The sequence below is a fragment of the Anabas testudineus genome, chromosome 3, assembly GCF_900324465.2.
Source record: "Anabas testudineus chromosome 3, fAnaTes1.2, whole genome shotgun sequence".
Taxonomy (NCBI): domain Eukaryota; kingdom Metazoa; phylum Chordata; class Actinopteri; order Anabantiformes; family Anabantidae; genus Anabas; species Anabas testudineus.
This window is the reverse complement of record NC_046612.1, coordinates 10218654-10232210: the sequence shown is the minus strand read 5'-3', so window position 1 is coordinate 10232210 and position 13557 is coordinate 10218654. Positions and strand designations below refer to the sequence as shown.

The 13557-nt window shown below is 37.6% G+C and overlaps 1 protein-coding gene across 1 annotated transcript; it reads right to left on the bottom strand.

Annotated features, from left to right (window-relative positions):
* Positions 1-2056: 2056 nt before the first annotated feature.
* dhodh (dihydroorotate dehydrogenase) lies at positions 2057-9208 on the bottom strand. Its single transcript, XM_026378486.1, has 9 exons — positions 9121-9208; positions 7919-8131; positions 7639-7838; positions 7020-7102; positions 6456-6643; positions 5420-5533; positions 4447-4600; positions 4197-4356; positions 2057-3835 (listed from the first exon to the last, which is right to left on the bottom strand). The coding sequence occupies exons 1-9, from the start codon at positions 9136-9138 to the stop codon at positions 3775-3777; spliced, it is 1191 nt and encodes a 396-aa protein (XP_026234271.1). The 5' UTR covers positions 9139-9208; the 3' UTR covers positions 2057-3774.
* Positions 9209-13557: the final 4349 nt, after the last annotated feature.

Sequence of the window (13557 nt, the reverse complement as noted above, 5' to 3'; positions counted from 1 at the left end):
ATATTCATACAAGAAGTGTTCATGTCAGGTTAACTGGTGGATGTAAAAAAACACCAATGGTGGTTGTGTGTGTAAAAGCTGTTTTAAAATAGTACAAATACACCTGTTGGATTTCCCCATCTATAGTGGCAGCCAAGGACACATTACCGTTCTTTTATAAATACAATATAATATAATATAATATCTTATTTATACTAAAATACCTGGCATACATATTTAGGCCGTTTATTTAAAATCCATAAATTCTTAAGGATGTTTTTCAACAATACTGTGAAAATGTGAATTTGTACTTTAATGATATGATAAAAAAAAAAAAAAACGAAGCATATTTTAAAATATGTCTGTAAGTTCTTCCACCAACTCCATCGGACTGTGTACATATCTGGCTAACAAATACCTTTAAAAAATGTTCAAATAATGTCACTATTAGGTTTCAGGAAAAACATTTCTGCCCAGTTGGTTGACCTGAGCTGACAGGCTCACAGCTGTCGTTCCTCCTCCTCATCCTTATGTCAAACAAACACCTCAGACAGCACCTGTAGCACTCAGTGTTACATAATCATGTCTGGTTGGCATCCGTCTTATTGTCTTTATAGCCTAATTCTTCTGAATTTGACACCATTTGTTAAACAGCCTGGATAAAAAAAAGTGTCTAAAAATTAATTTGTGCCCATTTTACTGTTGTAATGAATGGACAGATCACAGATCATATTGTTTAATAAATATTGGTTCTTTTTTATGACATTCATTTAATAAACTAATTTATTTTCAAAATCTACAAAACCTTACTGCTGCATCATTTAATAGTTTGTTATTCATGTTACGTTAGAGAAAGATAAAGTTAAATTAAATATAAATTCCTTCCTTCCTTTATTATAATGGTCTTATTTAGGTTTTGTACTTATCACAGGGATAAATTTACCAGATAGGATCCAGAAATGCAACAGTGTCCAAAATTCAAACATTCAACCCCCAATACTGTATCAAACGTTATTTATTATAAATCCTTTGGGGACTTTGGGGTTTTCTTTGCCTTGATCACAGATTTAGTTTGGCTCATTTAGTTTGGCTGAGGATCATCTGTAAACAGTTCTTTTCAAGTGATTTCACTAGTTTTAAATGACATTAAAGTCTTTAGAGCTTTGCTTTGGTCTGCAGTGTTGATGGATCCTCTGTGGTTTCAGTCACAGTCCGCTAAGACAGTTTATAAATCTAATGTCTTTGGCAGTCTAACACTGGTTTTCTCTGAATTCAGTGCAGAGTCTCGCCCACAGAACGATGGTGCCATCAACACTCTTCACAGTAAAAATGTACTAAGCTTTCATCGAATTCCAAAACCTTTTCGTGTCATGCTTTGAGATAAACCTTTTCACCAATTCCAGGCTATATGATGTCTTTTCAGAGGTTGCTTCTTTTTATCTTTACAGATGTGGTAGTGAAATGTGTTATTCACATCTACATGATAAGGTTTGCTGATGTGCTGTATACGGTACTCTATAGTAAATCTACACCTACTAACAGCAAACAGGGTCTTTAGGGGTTTATGTAAATCAGTTGAGGCGGTTAGAGCCGCATTTCAAGAATTGTAAAAAAATAATAAAAAAATGAAAAAGAAATTCTACTACTTTTATAAATGCTTCATGAAATCATGAGGAAACCAGTGAACACGTTAAAAAGTTTTAAATCATGACCTCGACGATGACATCGGACTAAGAAACCCTCCTTAGTTTACCTTATAAAATTAAAGTTTGATGATTGATTGTGACCAATGATGCAGAAAAGAAAGAAGATCCACACCACTAGCACGCCTAAAGTGGCACTTACATTTTCTGGTTCCAATTTTCACAGATATGAAAATTAGTTGCTCTGTTTTCTATCACTTACAACTGAATGTTATTACAAACAAAACTATTTGTAAAGAGAAGAAATGGCATATCTCTTGGGCTCTGGGAACCTTGTAGGGATACTATTTTATACACCAGATATCATAATCTTTTAAACTACAAGAAAATAAACTAAATGGGCTTCATCGATAATAATAAAAAGTACTTATTACTTGAAACTCTACCAGAGTGATGCATTTTAATTCTGCCTTCGGTCCATTTCCCTTTCTTCATCTGTTCTTCTTCATTAACATCCATTTGGTTACATGCAAAATGATCAAGTCTTACAAGAGCAGAATGTGTATGTGTTATGTTCATTCAGTGCCATTTATTTTCTTTGTCTCCCTCTTTCTGCAGTCAAGCAAGGAATAATTCCCCACTCTTCATTAACTAAAAGTGTATTACAGAGACATCTGCTTTCCACAGATAACAGTTAGTGGACTGGTTAGTCACACTACGGTATGTGATAGAAACACAACACTTCCATCACTGACCTTGTGAACTATTTGAACTATTTTGACTAATACTCTTTTAAGATGACATAACACGCACTGACCTTCTTTATATTTAAGCATGTTACAGACAGATGAGCGCTTGCTCCTGTGATCAATGTTATATGATGGAACTGCAGATCTATTTCAGTTTCAACATTTTACTTTTCTGGAAGCCACATCTCTTCTCACCGTGACACCACATATGGGATAGGCCAGTCTCAACTTGGCCTCAGGAGAGGGAGAAGAAGGCGCTTGGCAGTTCACAGCTGATCCTCTCAGTACTGCTGCCTACACTGGCTATGTCTCGTAACCGCTGCTGTCTATTCTGGGATTAGTAGGAGGTGTTGTGATAGGCTAGGAAAAGCATCTCAATGTGTCAATGAGTGAAGAAAACCCCCAAGAATAACAGTAAAAGCAGCAGCTTGCACCAATGGGAGGCTATGATGTCACACTGACCACAGAACATATTCCACAGCCTATTAGTCTTTAAAGCAATGGCAATTTCAATAAACTACAGGGGTCAATCGATTGATTATTCAGTCAATTAATTGAGTCGGCCTTTGACATTTCTAATTAATCAGCATCCACCAATGTCTGTGCTCAGACAAGCTGATTAATAAAAAACGCTTCTGCAGTCAGATCTGCAGCAAAAAGAACAAAAAAAAACAAAATTACATAAAATAAGAATATAAAACATAGCAGCCTACACTGTGGACATGTCACACACATATGTATTTTAATAGTGCCCCCTTGACTCCAACAAAAATATATAAAATAAGAATATAACATGTAGCATGGCAATTCCTTACAGTAGAGGTGCTGGTGAGGTTTTGGGGGACAGTACGAAGTGTAGGTCATCTGTGGTTCATCTTCAGTGTGTCTTCATGATGTTTTTGGCCATTCATTTATTGATATGTCCACAGTGATTTTAGATAAGCAGTAATCAATACAGCAAACATCTGAATGTGTTATAAAATTATTAAAAAGATTTTAAAATACATTTGTAAAAATCAGGGTTTGATATTAAGGTGCCAAGTGTTTGGAATGTGCACTTGAGAAACACTATGTGCTGTTACATTGTAACAAAGCATGAACATCACGCCTCAACCTTTTAATACTGTAGATGCAACATGAAGGATGTATTTTTATTCACGCATTATTTCATGTAACGGTAAAGATGACATTTAGTGCGTTTACTGTTCTTTTACTATTCTGCACTTCTTAAACCAACACTTGAAGCATGGTTCCAACCTGACTGTTGCATGGACGGACAAATTGATAAAAAGCCATCACAGTGTTGTCATCGATGTTGACATGTTGCCTTTTTGGAGGAGCGGACAGCTAAAGGTGCTTTTAAATCCTGAGTGTCCCTGTTAACATTTACCGTCTCTGTCCGCTTATGAGTCGACTCTGTGGTCTGCTCCAACCGCCTCAGATACGCTGCTGAAACCTTGTTCTCTGTGAAAATAGATAAGGGAGGTAATTAGAAATATTTGTGCTGACAATCAGATGATGGAAAGTTTTTACAGAGATAAAGTCATTAAGGTACTGAAGAAAAGTTTTGGAAAAAAGTGTTAGTCTTGCAAGAAACTTGCCTGTGGATTGCAAAACAACTGCAGTTGTAACTGTAATCAATAAACCGATAATCAACAAATGTATCTTGAAGCTGTGCATGGATGTGTTTAATAGTTCCCATGCTATGAGTGAGTCTCTTTACAGAAGAGAAAACTTTAGAGAATCACGAGGCACATCCTTCAAGGCTAGCCGGACCTTCAGAGTATTTTCCTCTATGCTAAATGTCTTTCATAGTCATACTCACTTAAGAAGCTCTTCCAATTCTCGTTTTATCTTTGTCACCACAGGTGGACCCTGGTAGGACAAAGCAGTGTAGAGCTGAACCAATGAAGCACCAGCACGGATCTTGTCCATAGCATCCTTCCCATCGGCCACACCACCGATTCCAACAATTGGTACTTTACCTATGATAATGTTAACATACCGTACGGTTTAATACTGAGGAATTCAGAAATGCACAGAAATTGCTGCAAAATTGATGCATAACTAAATACCTTTAGTAAGACTGTACATCTCCCTGACAGTTCGTGTAGAAAGGTCTTTGAGAGGCTGGCCACTTAGCCCACCAACCTCGGACTTATGTGGATCCTGAAGTGTCTGTGGCCTGGACACTGTGGTGTTAGACACCATTAAACCATCCACCCCCAGCTGCAAACACAGAACAGAACATACTCAGATAGGAAGACAGAAAGCCAGTGACATATGTCACTGTATCTACAGGAGCAGAACTAATGTATGTGAGTGAACATGAGCAAAGGTCGCCACAGGCCTCTTATGTGAAGGGTATGGGGCAAAGAGACAGGCAGGGTGCTGTTAAAATATTTGCATTCATTTCCATTAACATCACTTCCATTAAGGTTCCTCTGCTCCTGGATCCAGTGAGCACAAAAACACTACACTACTGTATGTCTTAAAGCAGTACTACAGTTACCAAAGCGAAGAATGATGAATTACAAAGACACCACAATGCTAATACTGACACCTGACATGTCCAGCATATTACTATACGTTTGGCTTATATAATGCATGCAGGAAACCTGGATTGTTTGCATGAGAATATGTGACATAAGAGACTAAATGTTCAAACAAAACCTGAGCTCAAATTCTGGTTTCCCTGTCCAGTATATTATATATTATTAAATATATTATTGTATATTTCTACCTGTATTATATGCTATCCGAACAAATGACAACAAACAACAGATTCAAGATTTATGGTGCATCTATATGAGCAGAAAGTGCAACGGTGACAAATCTATATTCAAGAAAAACTACACTAACCCGATACAGGACAAAATCTGATTTAAACTTACACATACCAATCTTCAGATATAAAGATATGTAGATATAAAATTGAAACACAATTAAATAAATTCTCAAGGAATAGAGTTAAATAAAGAACAAGCTATAAAATGTAATCAAATGTACAAACAGGAAATTAAATGACTACAATAAATATGTTCTAACCTCAGTGACAACATCAGCAATGTCTCGTTTGTCCTGAGCAGTGAGGTCAGGAGCAATCTTCACCAGGACTGGAGGTTTGCGCTCTCCCTGGAGGGCATCACGCTCCTTCAACACCTGGGCAGAACACATCAGAATATGATTATATAAGGTGAGAGAGAAGGGGTGTACCATAGATTTGTTTGGAGGTTTGGATGATGATTTGATCTAAGATCTATTTTGACAATCAAATATTGTTATAGTCATCTTTCAAGCAAAATTGCTAAACACTCATGGCTGATGTGTTGTTTGTCATATATGACAGCAAGCCAAACGATTTTAGGGTTTAGACAGCTGGCTGAAGAAAACACCCATCCGTTAATTATCTAAACACACTTCTGTCACGGGGTGCTGGAGAAAAAACAGGACTCTCTAGCTGTGATGTGGCAGTGAAACCTCCAATTTTCTGCCATTACATCACTGAAGCTGGCGCTCAGGCATGGCGCCTGACTGAAAACTATATAAAAGTAACCTCAGCACACGTGCTGTACCGTATTTACATACACAAACTCTGAAGGTTTCACACACAGCTATGACGTTCATCTTTGCATTTTTTTCTCTCTCCCTCTTCTATAGCAGCCGTCCTGTTTGCTACTGTAGACCGCTTCAATGTGTCGTTGAAAAGTGTGCTCCAGCCTGAGCTTCGTTATCTGTTATTTTACGGTCTAGAGAGTTCAGTTATCGTGTTCAATAAGACTGGTTGTGCTAATTTGATTTCTTAAGTTTGGCAAACTTATGTTTCCCTAAGAAGCTATTTTATCCGTGGTACCCTTTTTATGGTTTTATTCTATTTTCAGTAAAGTAATTTAGAGTTAAGCTCTACTGTGTATGACAACGGCCTTTCACTTTTACTAATTCAAATTATGAACTCTACCTCATAATTTATGTAATTTAAAGTTTGATTTATTTTGATGGCAACAGGCTGAGCAATAATAGACAGATGTGTTTATCTTTTCTTATCGCTGGGTAGCAACACAGCCGTTTATCACTATTCACACACCTTATGTAGGAGCTGGCGGAGCTCAGACTTCCCCTGCAGATCCCGGAGGCCCGGTGTGTTAGGACTGCTGACGTTGACCACCAGGTAGTCTGCCAGCGGGCCCAGTACTCTCACCCCCTGCAAGTAATCTGCCCCTGCGTCCTGGGACAGTTTGTTCTTCCCCAGGTTGATGCCCAGGGGAAGGCCAGCTATAAACATACACACACATATACAAACAAACACACACATACACAAACAAGAAAGGAGGACAAGAAAGTTCAGATAAACACAAGCTGTGTCATCAGACGCGTGACTCAGTTGGGGCAAAGGTTGCTGATGTGCTAAATGAGCTGTAAGCATGTCTGGATGAGACAAAAAATGCGAAACAAGGACAGGTCAAGATCATTAAGTAGAACAGAATAGTGTATTTGACCATATAATGTTTAGTGCTAGGCTTCGCCATCACAATCTAACTGCGGTCGTGTTAAACGTACACAGAAATAACTGGACATAGATGGGATGAATCCCGTAGAACGTTGAACAATATTAAACATTAAATCCAGATTATAAGACGTGCCTGCTAACCTTTACGTTGCTCTTCCTGGGTACCTTCTCTTGGCTTTAGTCTTTGCTGCACTTCTGCCAAACCACAGCTGTTAAAACCGTATCTGGTCGCATAGACATATAATTACAATACAATTTAAAAAACTAATATGTAAATAAAAAAAATCCAGCATGTGTCCTAAACAAAATATTTTTTACTGAAACATATACGGTATAAATAATGACAGGGAAGTGTGAATAAACTATATCTAATCTTTTTTAGGATAAAAACACAAGTTGTTGTTTTTGAGTCTGAGTTTAATATAAACTAAGACTAATGTGACTAATATGACTCATTTACATGTACAGTAAATAATTGGAATGAACTCTTTGTGAGATGTGACATAAAAGTGTGGTGGTACTAAGAGTTACTAAAATATAGTCACAGAAAAAAATATATTAACGTGATAAAGTCAGCATCGTTATGATCCAACAAGCAACAGATTAATGCAAATGTTACTGACACAAGTACTGACACATTTTCTTTTTATAATAAAAATAAAACCAAGATACCTCATAATATTTTAGACACTTTAGTAATCTAACATTTAGATGATAGGTGTTTGAGTACTGACAATAGTGTAGCTTTATCAACATATACCTGTTAATAATCGCCTTATCTGCTAAGAGTCGAAACACACGTGGTTTGGGGTTTCCCTCCTGAGGCTTGGGAGTGACTGTTCCTACTTCAACAAAGCCAAAACCCATTTTGTACAAGCCATCTATAGCTTCCCCGTTTTTGTCAAAGCCTGCAGCGATCCCAACAGGGTTTTTGAACTTTAATCCCAAGACATTCACTTCCTGTAGACACAGAACAACAGTCTAACAGAGTCCACAATTATTCTGATGTTTCGGTGCATTGAGACAGACAGCATGCTTACCAGCGACGCGGGGTCCTGGTAGCGGTTCAGAGGAACCACACCCAGACCTATCATCTTCACTGACAACACATGCGCTGTCTCTGGGCCCACAATCTTCTGCAGCAGGGGCATCAGCTGGTTGGCATAGAAACGCTCATCTCCGACCGCAGTGAGGTAGGAAGCAAACAGAAGGCTACCTGAGCCAATGACCTTCACTGCATCTTTCAGCTGCTTCTGTTGACAGACCAAAGGAATCACAGTCATTTCTTACTGCATTAATAGTTAAATAAAACCACTTATAATGTTTGCAGTGACCTTTTTCTGACATATTAACATGAGAGGCAGGTTGTTCAGGTTTCAGGTTGTCCAACAGTCTGTATTACAACAACTTAAGTAATTGATGCTTTTTGGCCACAGACTGTGAAGCAAAAGTCCTTATAAATTAAGATAATTACATGACAATTCTATCTCACATAGGATTCACGAGTTCAGAGAGAGCAGTGCTTACTGTCCTTTGCAAGACAGAAGTCACAGTCAGTGTTTATTGGACAGATGTGCGTTTGTTTCCATGACCTCAAAGTGATCAATCTAAAATGAAAAGTCTACAGTTTGTGATTTTACAGCTCAATAAGATAAGACAAGAATGATTATTGATTTAACAAGTCACTGATCAATAGAAACCTTTCACCACATGCACACATTCTGCAGATCTATGAATAGTCAGTTTATACATAATGACCACAAAAGCATTCAAAGTGACCACAAAGAAATTTTAAGTTGAAACAAAAAGACACACAAGACATCAGAGAGGCAGAAAGATCACACTACACTTATAATATAAAATAATATATAATATATAATATATAATATATTTACTGACGTTTTCACTAGTTGCTAAATAAAGTAGCAGACTCCTAAATACACAGTATAACCATCTGTTTGTGTATTTTTCTTCAGATAACCGCTCCAAAGACTTTTCAAAGGCAAAGTTAAGCTGCATGAGTTTCTGTGGTAATAATCTGCAAACACACAGTAAATCTAAATTACAGTGTTTCCTGGTTTAACTCAGCTTTAGTCTGAGCTAGCAGCTAGCAAACAGGACAACAAACTGTCATCACAAGGCTGTTTTGTCATTTTCTAACGTCGCCACGAAATTTGTGGCGACGTTAGAAAATGAATCGAAATCTGCAAAACAAAACGTTTTAGCCTGTGGGTGAAATTACCTTTAGATGTCCCGCCATGGATGCACTTCTGTCACTATCATTGCACTACTGCAAGTCAAACACGCTGACACGTGGTCACTACTTCCGCAACATCATCTCGCGATATTTGCATCCTGCATCTGGTTGATACAGTAGGAGATGCAGGGGTGTCCTAACTGAGTTAAAGTCCTTTTTGAGAGCAGTGAATATTTAGGGTTAATTAGGAACATTTATAGGAAATTATTATTTAAAATGAATAGACAATAATAATATATTGCATGTGCTTCATATTAATAGCAAATAAAAAGTTGAAACTTGTCCTTATTCAGAAGCAGATGAATTCCTCTCGAGTGACCTTTACTGAGATAAAGCGAGTCCTTCACTTTGCATCTTGTTTGAGTCTTTGTAGTGATTTTCCTAATGTATTGAGAACACATGCAGAGTTTTTTCTGGAGAAAGCTCTCTCATTTCCATGTGATGGACGGAAGTGAACTTGCTCATTTGCTCTTCCAGCCTCAGCTCCTAAATCACTATGTGCTTTTGCTCTGTGCATTATAATAACTGTTGACATGTTACTCCAGACTTTTGTATTTTTGTGGATTTCAGCTGGATTTCTCTGTTTACCTGAAAAGCCTGAGTCCTGTCAAGACAATGAGTTGCGTACCATTTGCGATTTTGTTTTGGAAAATGTCTGCTTTGAGTTTGCTGAGGATTCGAAAACCTGGTTCCAAGCCAGGGACGACTGTGAAAGCCGAGGAGGGAAGCTCCTGAAGGTGATGAACAGCCCCATCAAAAATTTACTCAAGAATGTCAACATAGGGAGAAACAACGACAACTTCACATGGTGGCTCGCGGAGCAGGTCCAAGGGGAACCTGCCATAAGTGAGTAAAATACAAACGTTATGTTTTATAGTTGATTGTGTCTTTAGATTGTTATCATTATTGTCTGTCTGAGACGTCCTGGCACAGTCTTCACATGGAGAATGTGAAAAACACTTTTCTGTTCTGGTTGTTAGTTTTTAATTAAAATCAAATGAAAAAGATGTGTTGAAAGTAAATAAGAAAAATTAACAAAATAAGTTTTTGAATGTTTTAGCAAACAGGAAGCAGTTTGTTTAGTAGTAGTGGTTATAGGCAAATTTCTTCAACAGAAGAATGGTTTGAACCTATTTAGTTTGGGAAGCAGTGTTTTCTGATTGAGACATTGCATTAGAATTTCATTTCAAGTCGTCTGTAGATCATTAAAGATAAATATCTTTTTCATTTTGAATTTTGAGTTAGGCCAAACAAGTAAGCTGAAGATATTAGATATGACTTGTGGGCATCTGTCATCAATAGCTGCAGCTGGGAGGGTTTTTTGTCTTCAGGGTTGGAGTTTAAGCTACAAATGTAAACAATTGTAGCTTAAAACAATGTTCAACAAAGAAAACTTTCCTAACAATGTGTCACACACACGTTTCTGAAACAGAAAATGGTGACGTTTCAAACAGCAACTGCACCTACATGAGGCTGAATCCTCTTCAACTAACTGTGACATCTGCATGCAGTCAGAGACGAGGATTTGTCTGCACCCACAGTATGTACCAACAGATTCCTAATCACTGCTTTAACCCCATACCTAAATGCATTACAGCTTTCTTTTTGTTTCACGTTACTTCCATTATGCTGTATGTTAAAAGTCTCCTTTTTCTTTAAAAGATTTCCAGTGCACGTCAAAGGTGAGAGAAACATTTCATTTAATATAAACATATAAACATCTAGACTGAATTTTCATGTTAGTTTCGTTCATGTTCTCTTTGCAGAAAACATTAATGTCCAGTCATGAATCAAGACCTCGTAAGTTATACTGAAACACTGTGTTGCATCGTCTCAAGCAACAACAAAAGTGAAGGGTGTGACCATCATAAGACTGACTTTGTGTGTCTGCTTTCTTTTCTTTCTTCTTTCACACACACACTTTGATTTTAGGGTTCAAAAGAAGTTTAGAAGGGATGGCTTTATCTCTCAAAAATATTACAGCACTTCTCATGGTGAGAGCTGCTTCATTAATTTCATATACAGACTCTTTGACCAATAAATAAAGTATGCTCTAATAGAGTAAATGGCCTTTTGTTAATTCTACCCACAAGTGCTGTTTTTCTGACACAGGCAGCCGATGGCGAACTATTTCGAATGGAAACAACACCGGGGGAGCCCACAAATTACAACAGGGTGCGTACCATCACCTTGGAAAGCATATGCAAACTGATGCATGTTTATGCTGTGAGTATGTCATGACCTTTATTTACACTGTCTGTTTTTCCCCTTTCACAGGATAATTTCATTCAGTATTTGTTGAACGGTACTAAAAATCTGAATTCAGTTTTTGCTTTGCAAAACACTGACACCATGAGTCACATTATCAATTGTAGCACTGGCATCCTCCTACTGGCAGATAAAAAATGTGACCTCCTGACTAACCCAAACCCTACAGTAGGTTCAGATGAATGTGTGACTGTGATACTCATTTTACAATTCATCCGGCTCTGTGCTGACAATGGTGTGTTTCTCTCGTCCAGTCTTTGTTTGAGCGGATCTTTGAGATCTTTCGGCTTGTTGCTATCCTGATGGGTGCAGGAAATACAGATACATTTATCATGAAGCACCGAACAGGCACTATCTACGAGAGAACGTTGGTATTTTTTTCAGAATATTGCCAATAAACTATATATCCCACTTCCTCTGTAATTTATTATTTGATTTGATTGACATACAGTGGCATCAAAAACTATGTAAACCTTTTGGCATGGTTTTCCAACGTTCACATACTTTTTCTTGCCACTCTATAAACCATTATATAACATTTTTGTTTCCCTTCCTGCAGTTACAACCCTGCTGACCTTGGAAATGCAGTACTGGGTTCACCTAAAGACGATGCGTATGTTAGATTCCCGCCATTTTCAGCACTTCAATCTCAACTGGCAACGAGTGGACCAATCTTTGCTCAGGTTCGTGTCTTATTATCATACACATTTCTATCTTTGTTGTCATGTATTCTTTTCAACTGAGCTTTAATTCCTTTCAGATGTCTACATTCTCAGATAATCCCCATCCGTCTGATGACAACATCACAGGGACAGTTTGCAGCATTATACTCAACAATGGAGTCAATGACATTAAGTTGTCAAATCTAACACAAATGATAGAGGTAAAGCCAACACAGGGTTTTGTGTCATTACAGCTGTATTGCTAATTGTTTGAACAAGGTGCCATTTAAAGGGAACAAATGAAACCAGAAACAATTAGAGACCAGAACAGTGTGCACTACAGGTAATTCAACGTTACAGTGCCTCCCTAGGGCCAGTCAGTACAAGGTTGGAAACAGGTGAAGCAGTTAGAGATGAGATTTAAATCTTACATATCTTATATAGTATTATTAGAAAGATTTCTAATACTGTGCACACCTTTTCCAAATCAACAATGGAATAACTGGAGATTTAAAAACTGCACAGAGAGACTGGTGACTGATTCAAACACAAGTATTTCTAACTGTGAGGCAACACAGTTACTACACCATCATTGGACCCACGCTTCACTAAGAATTGTTTACATTTTTGAGCATCTATCTATTACCTTTTTACCTAAAATACTGTATATAGTTACGTTTGATTGTAATAGTAATAATAACTTCTCTGTTTGTTCCAGATCTATCTGCCTCGTCCAGATGCTCCAGCGTTGTTGAATAATACTATTGAGCTGGAGAAAAACACAAAAGCACTGACCACATTAAACGTCTCAGACCCTCATGCGACTCTCTTCTTCAGTGCGGAGCCCAGTGTCAATGTGTCACTGATTGTTGCCTTGTCTTATGGGTCACCACCTAACCCTGCATATCCCAACATCACAACCATCTTGTCTCCACGAGGTAACTGTCACAATGAGCTGGTGTTTACAACAACTTAGCAATGTTTGTTTCCATTTGTACACCACCACATTGATATAATTTAATAACATTTAATTCAAGGGGCTTGAAAAAAATGCAGCATTAAGCAATACAAGTATTATCAAGTATTATCAAGTATTACAGTGATTTTCGGAAACATTTTGTTGATGGAACTCTCAACATAAGGTCCAAAGGTGTCTATTTAAAAACAACAAAAAAACAAATTAAACACACCACAGATAAAGCAAAACATTGGGAGTAGTCAATACAACAGTTTTAATTATTAGTAAGAAATAATTAACTGGCAGCTCAGCACCAGCAAAAGACCTGGGACTAAAGTGGACAACCATAAACTTCTGTCCATGGTGAAGAAGAACCCCTTGACAACATCTAATTAGGCTAAAAACACTCTTGATGAGGTAGATGTGTCATTGTCATTGTCAAAGTCTATGTCAAGAGACAGTTATGAATGTAAGTACAGACACTTCACAACAAGGTGCAGAACACTGGTTACGCTCATTAGACGTTTTCAGAAA

Coding starts and splice junctions, on each gene's coding strand:
- dhodh (XM_026378486.1), bottom strand. Junction 6,644..7,019: donor CCAGGAAGAGCAACGTAAAG/GTTAGCAGGCAC, acceptor GTATGTTTATAG/CTGGCCTTCCCCTGGGCATC. Junction 4,357..4,446: donor GATGTACAGTCTTACTAAAG/GTATTTAGTTAT, acceptor ACATTATCATAG/GTAAAGTACCAATTGTTGGA.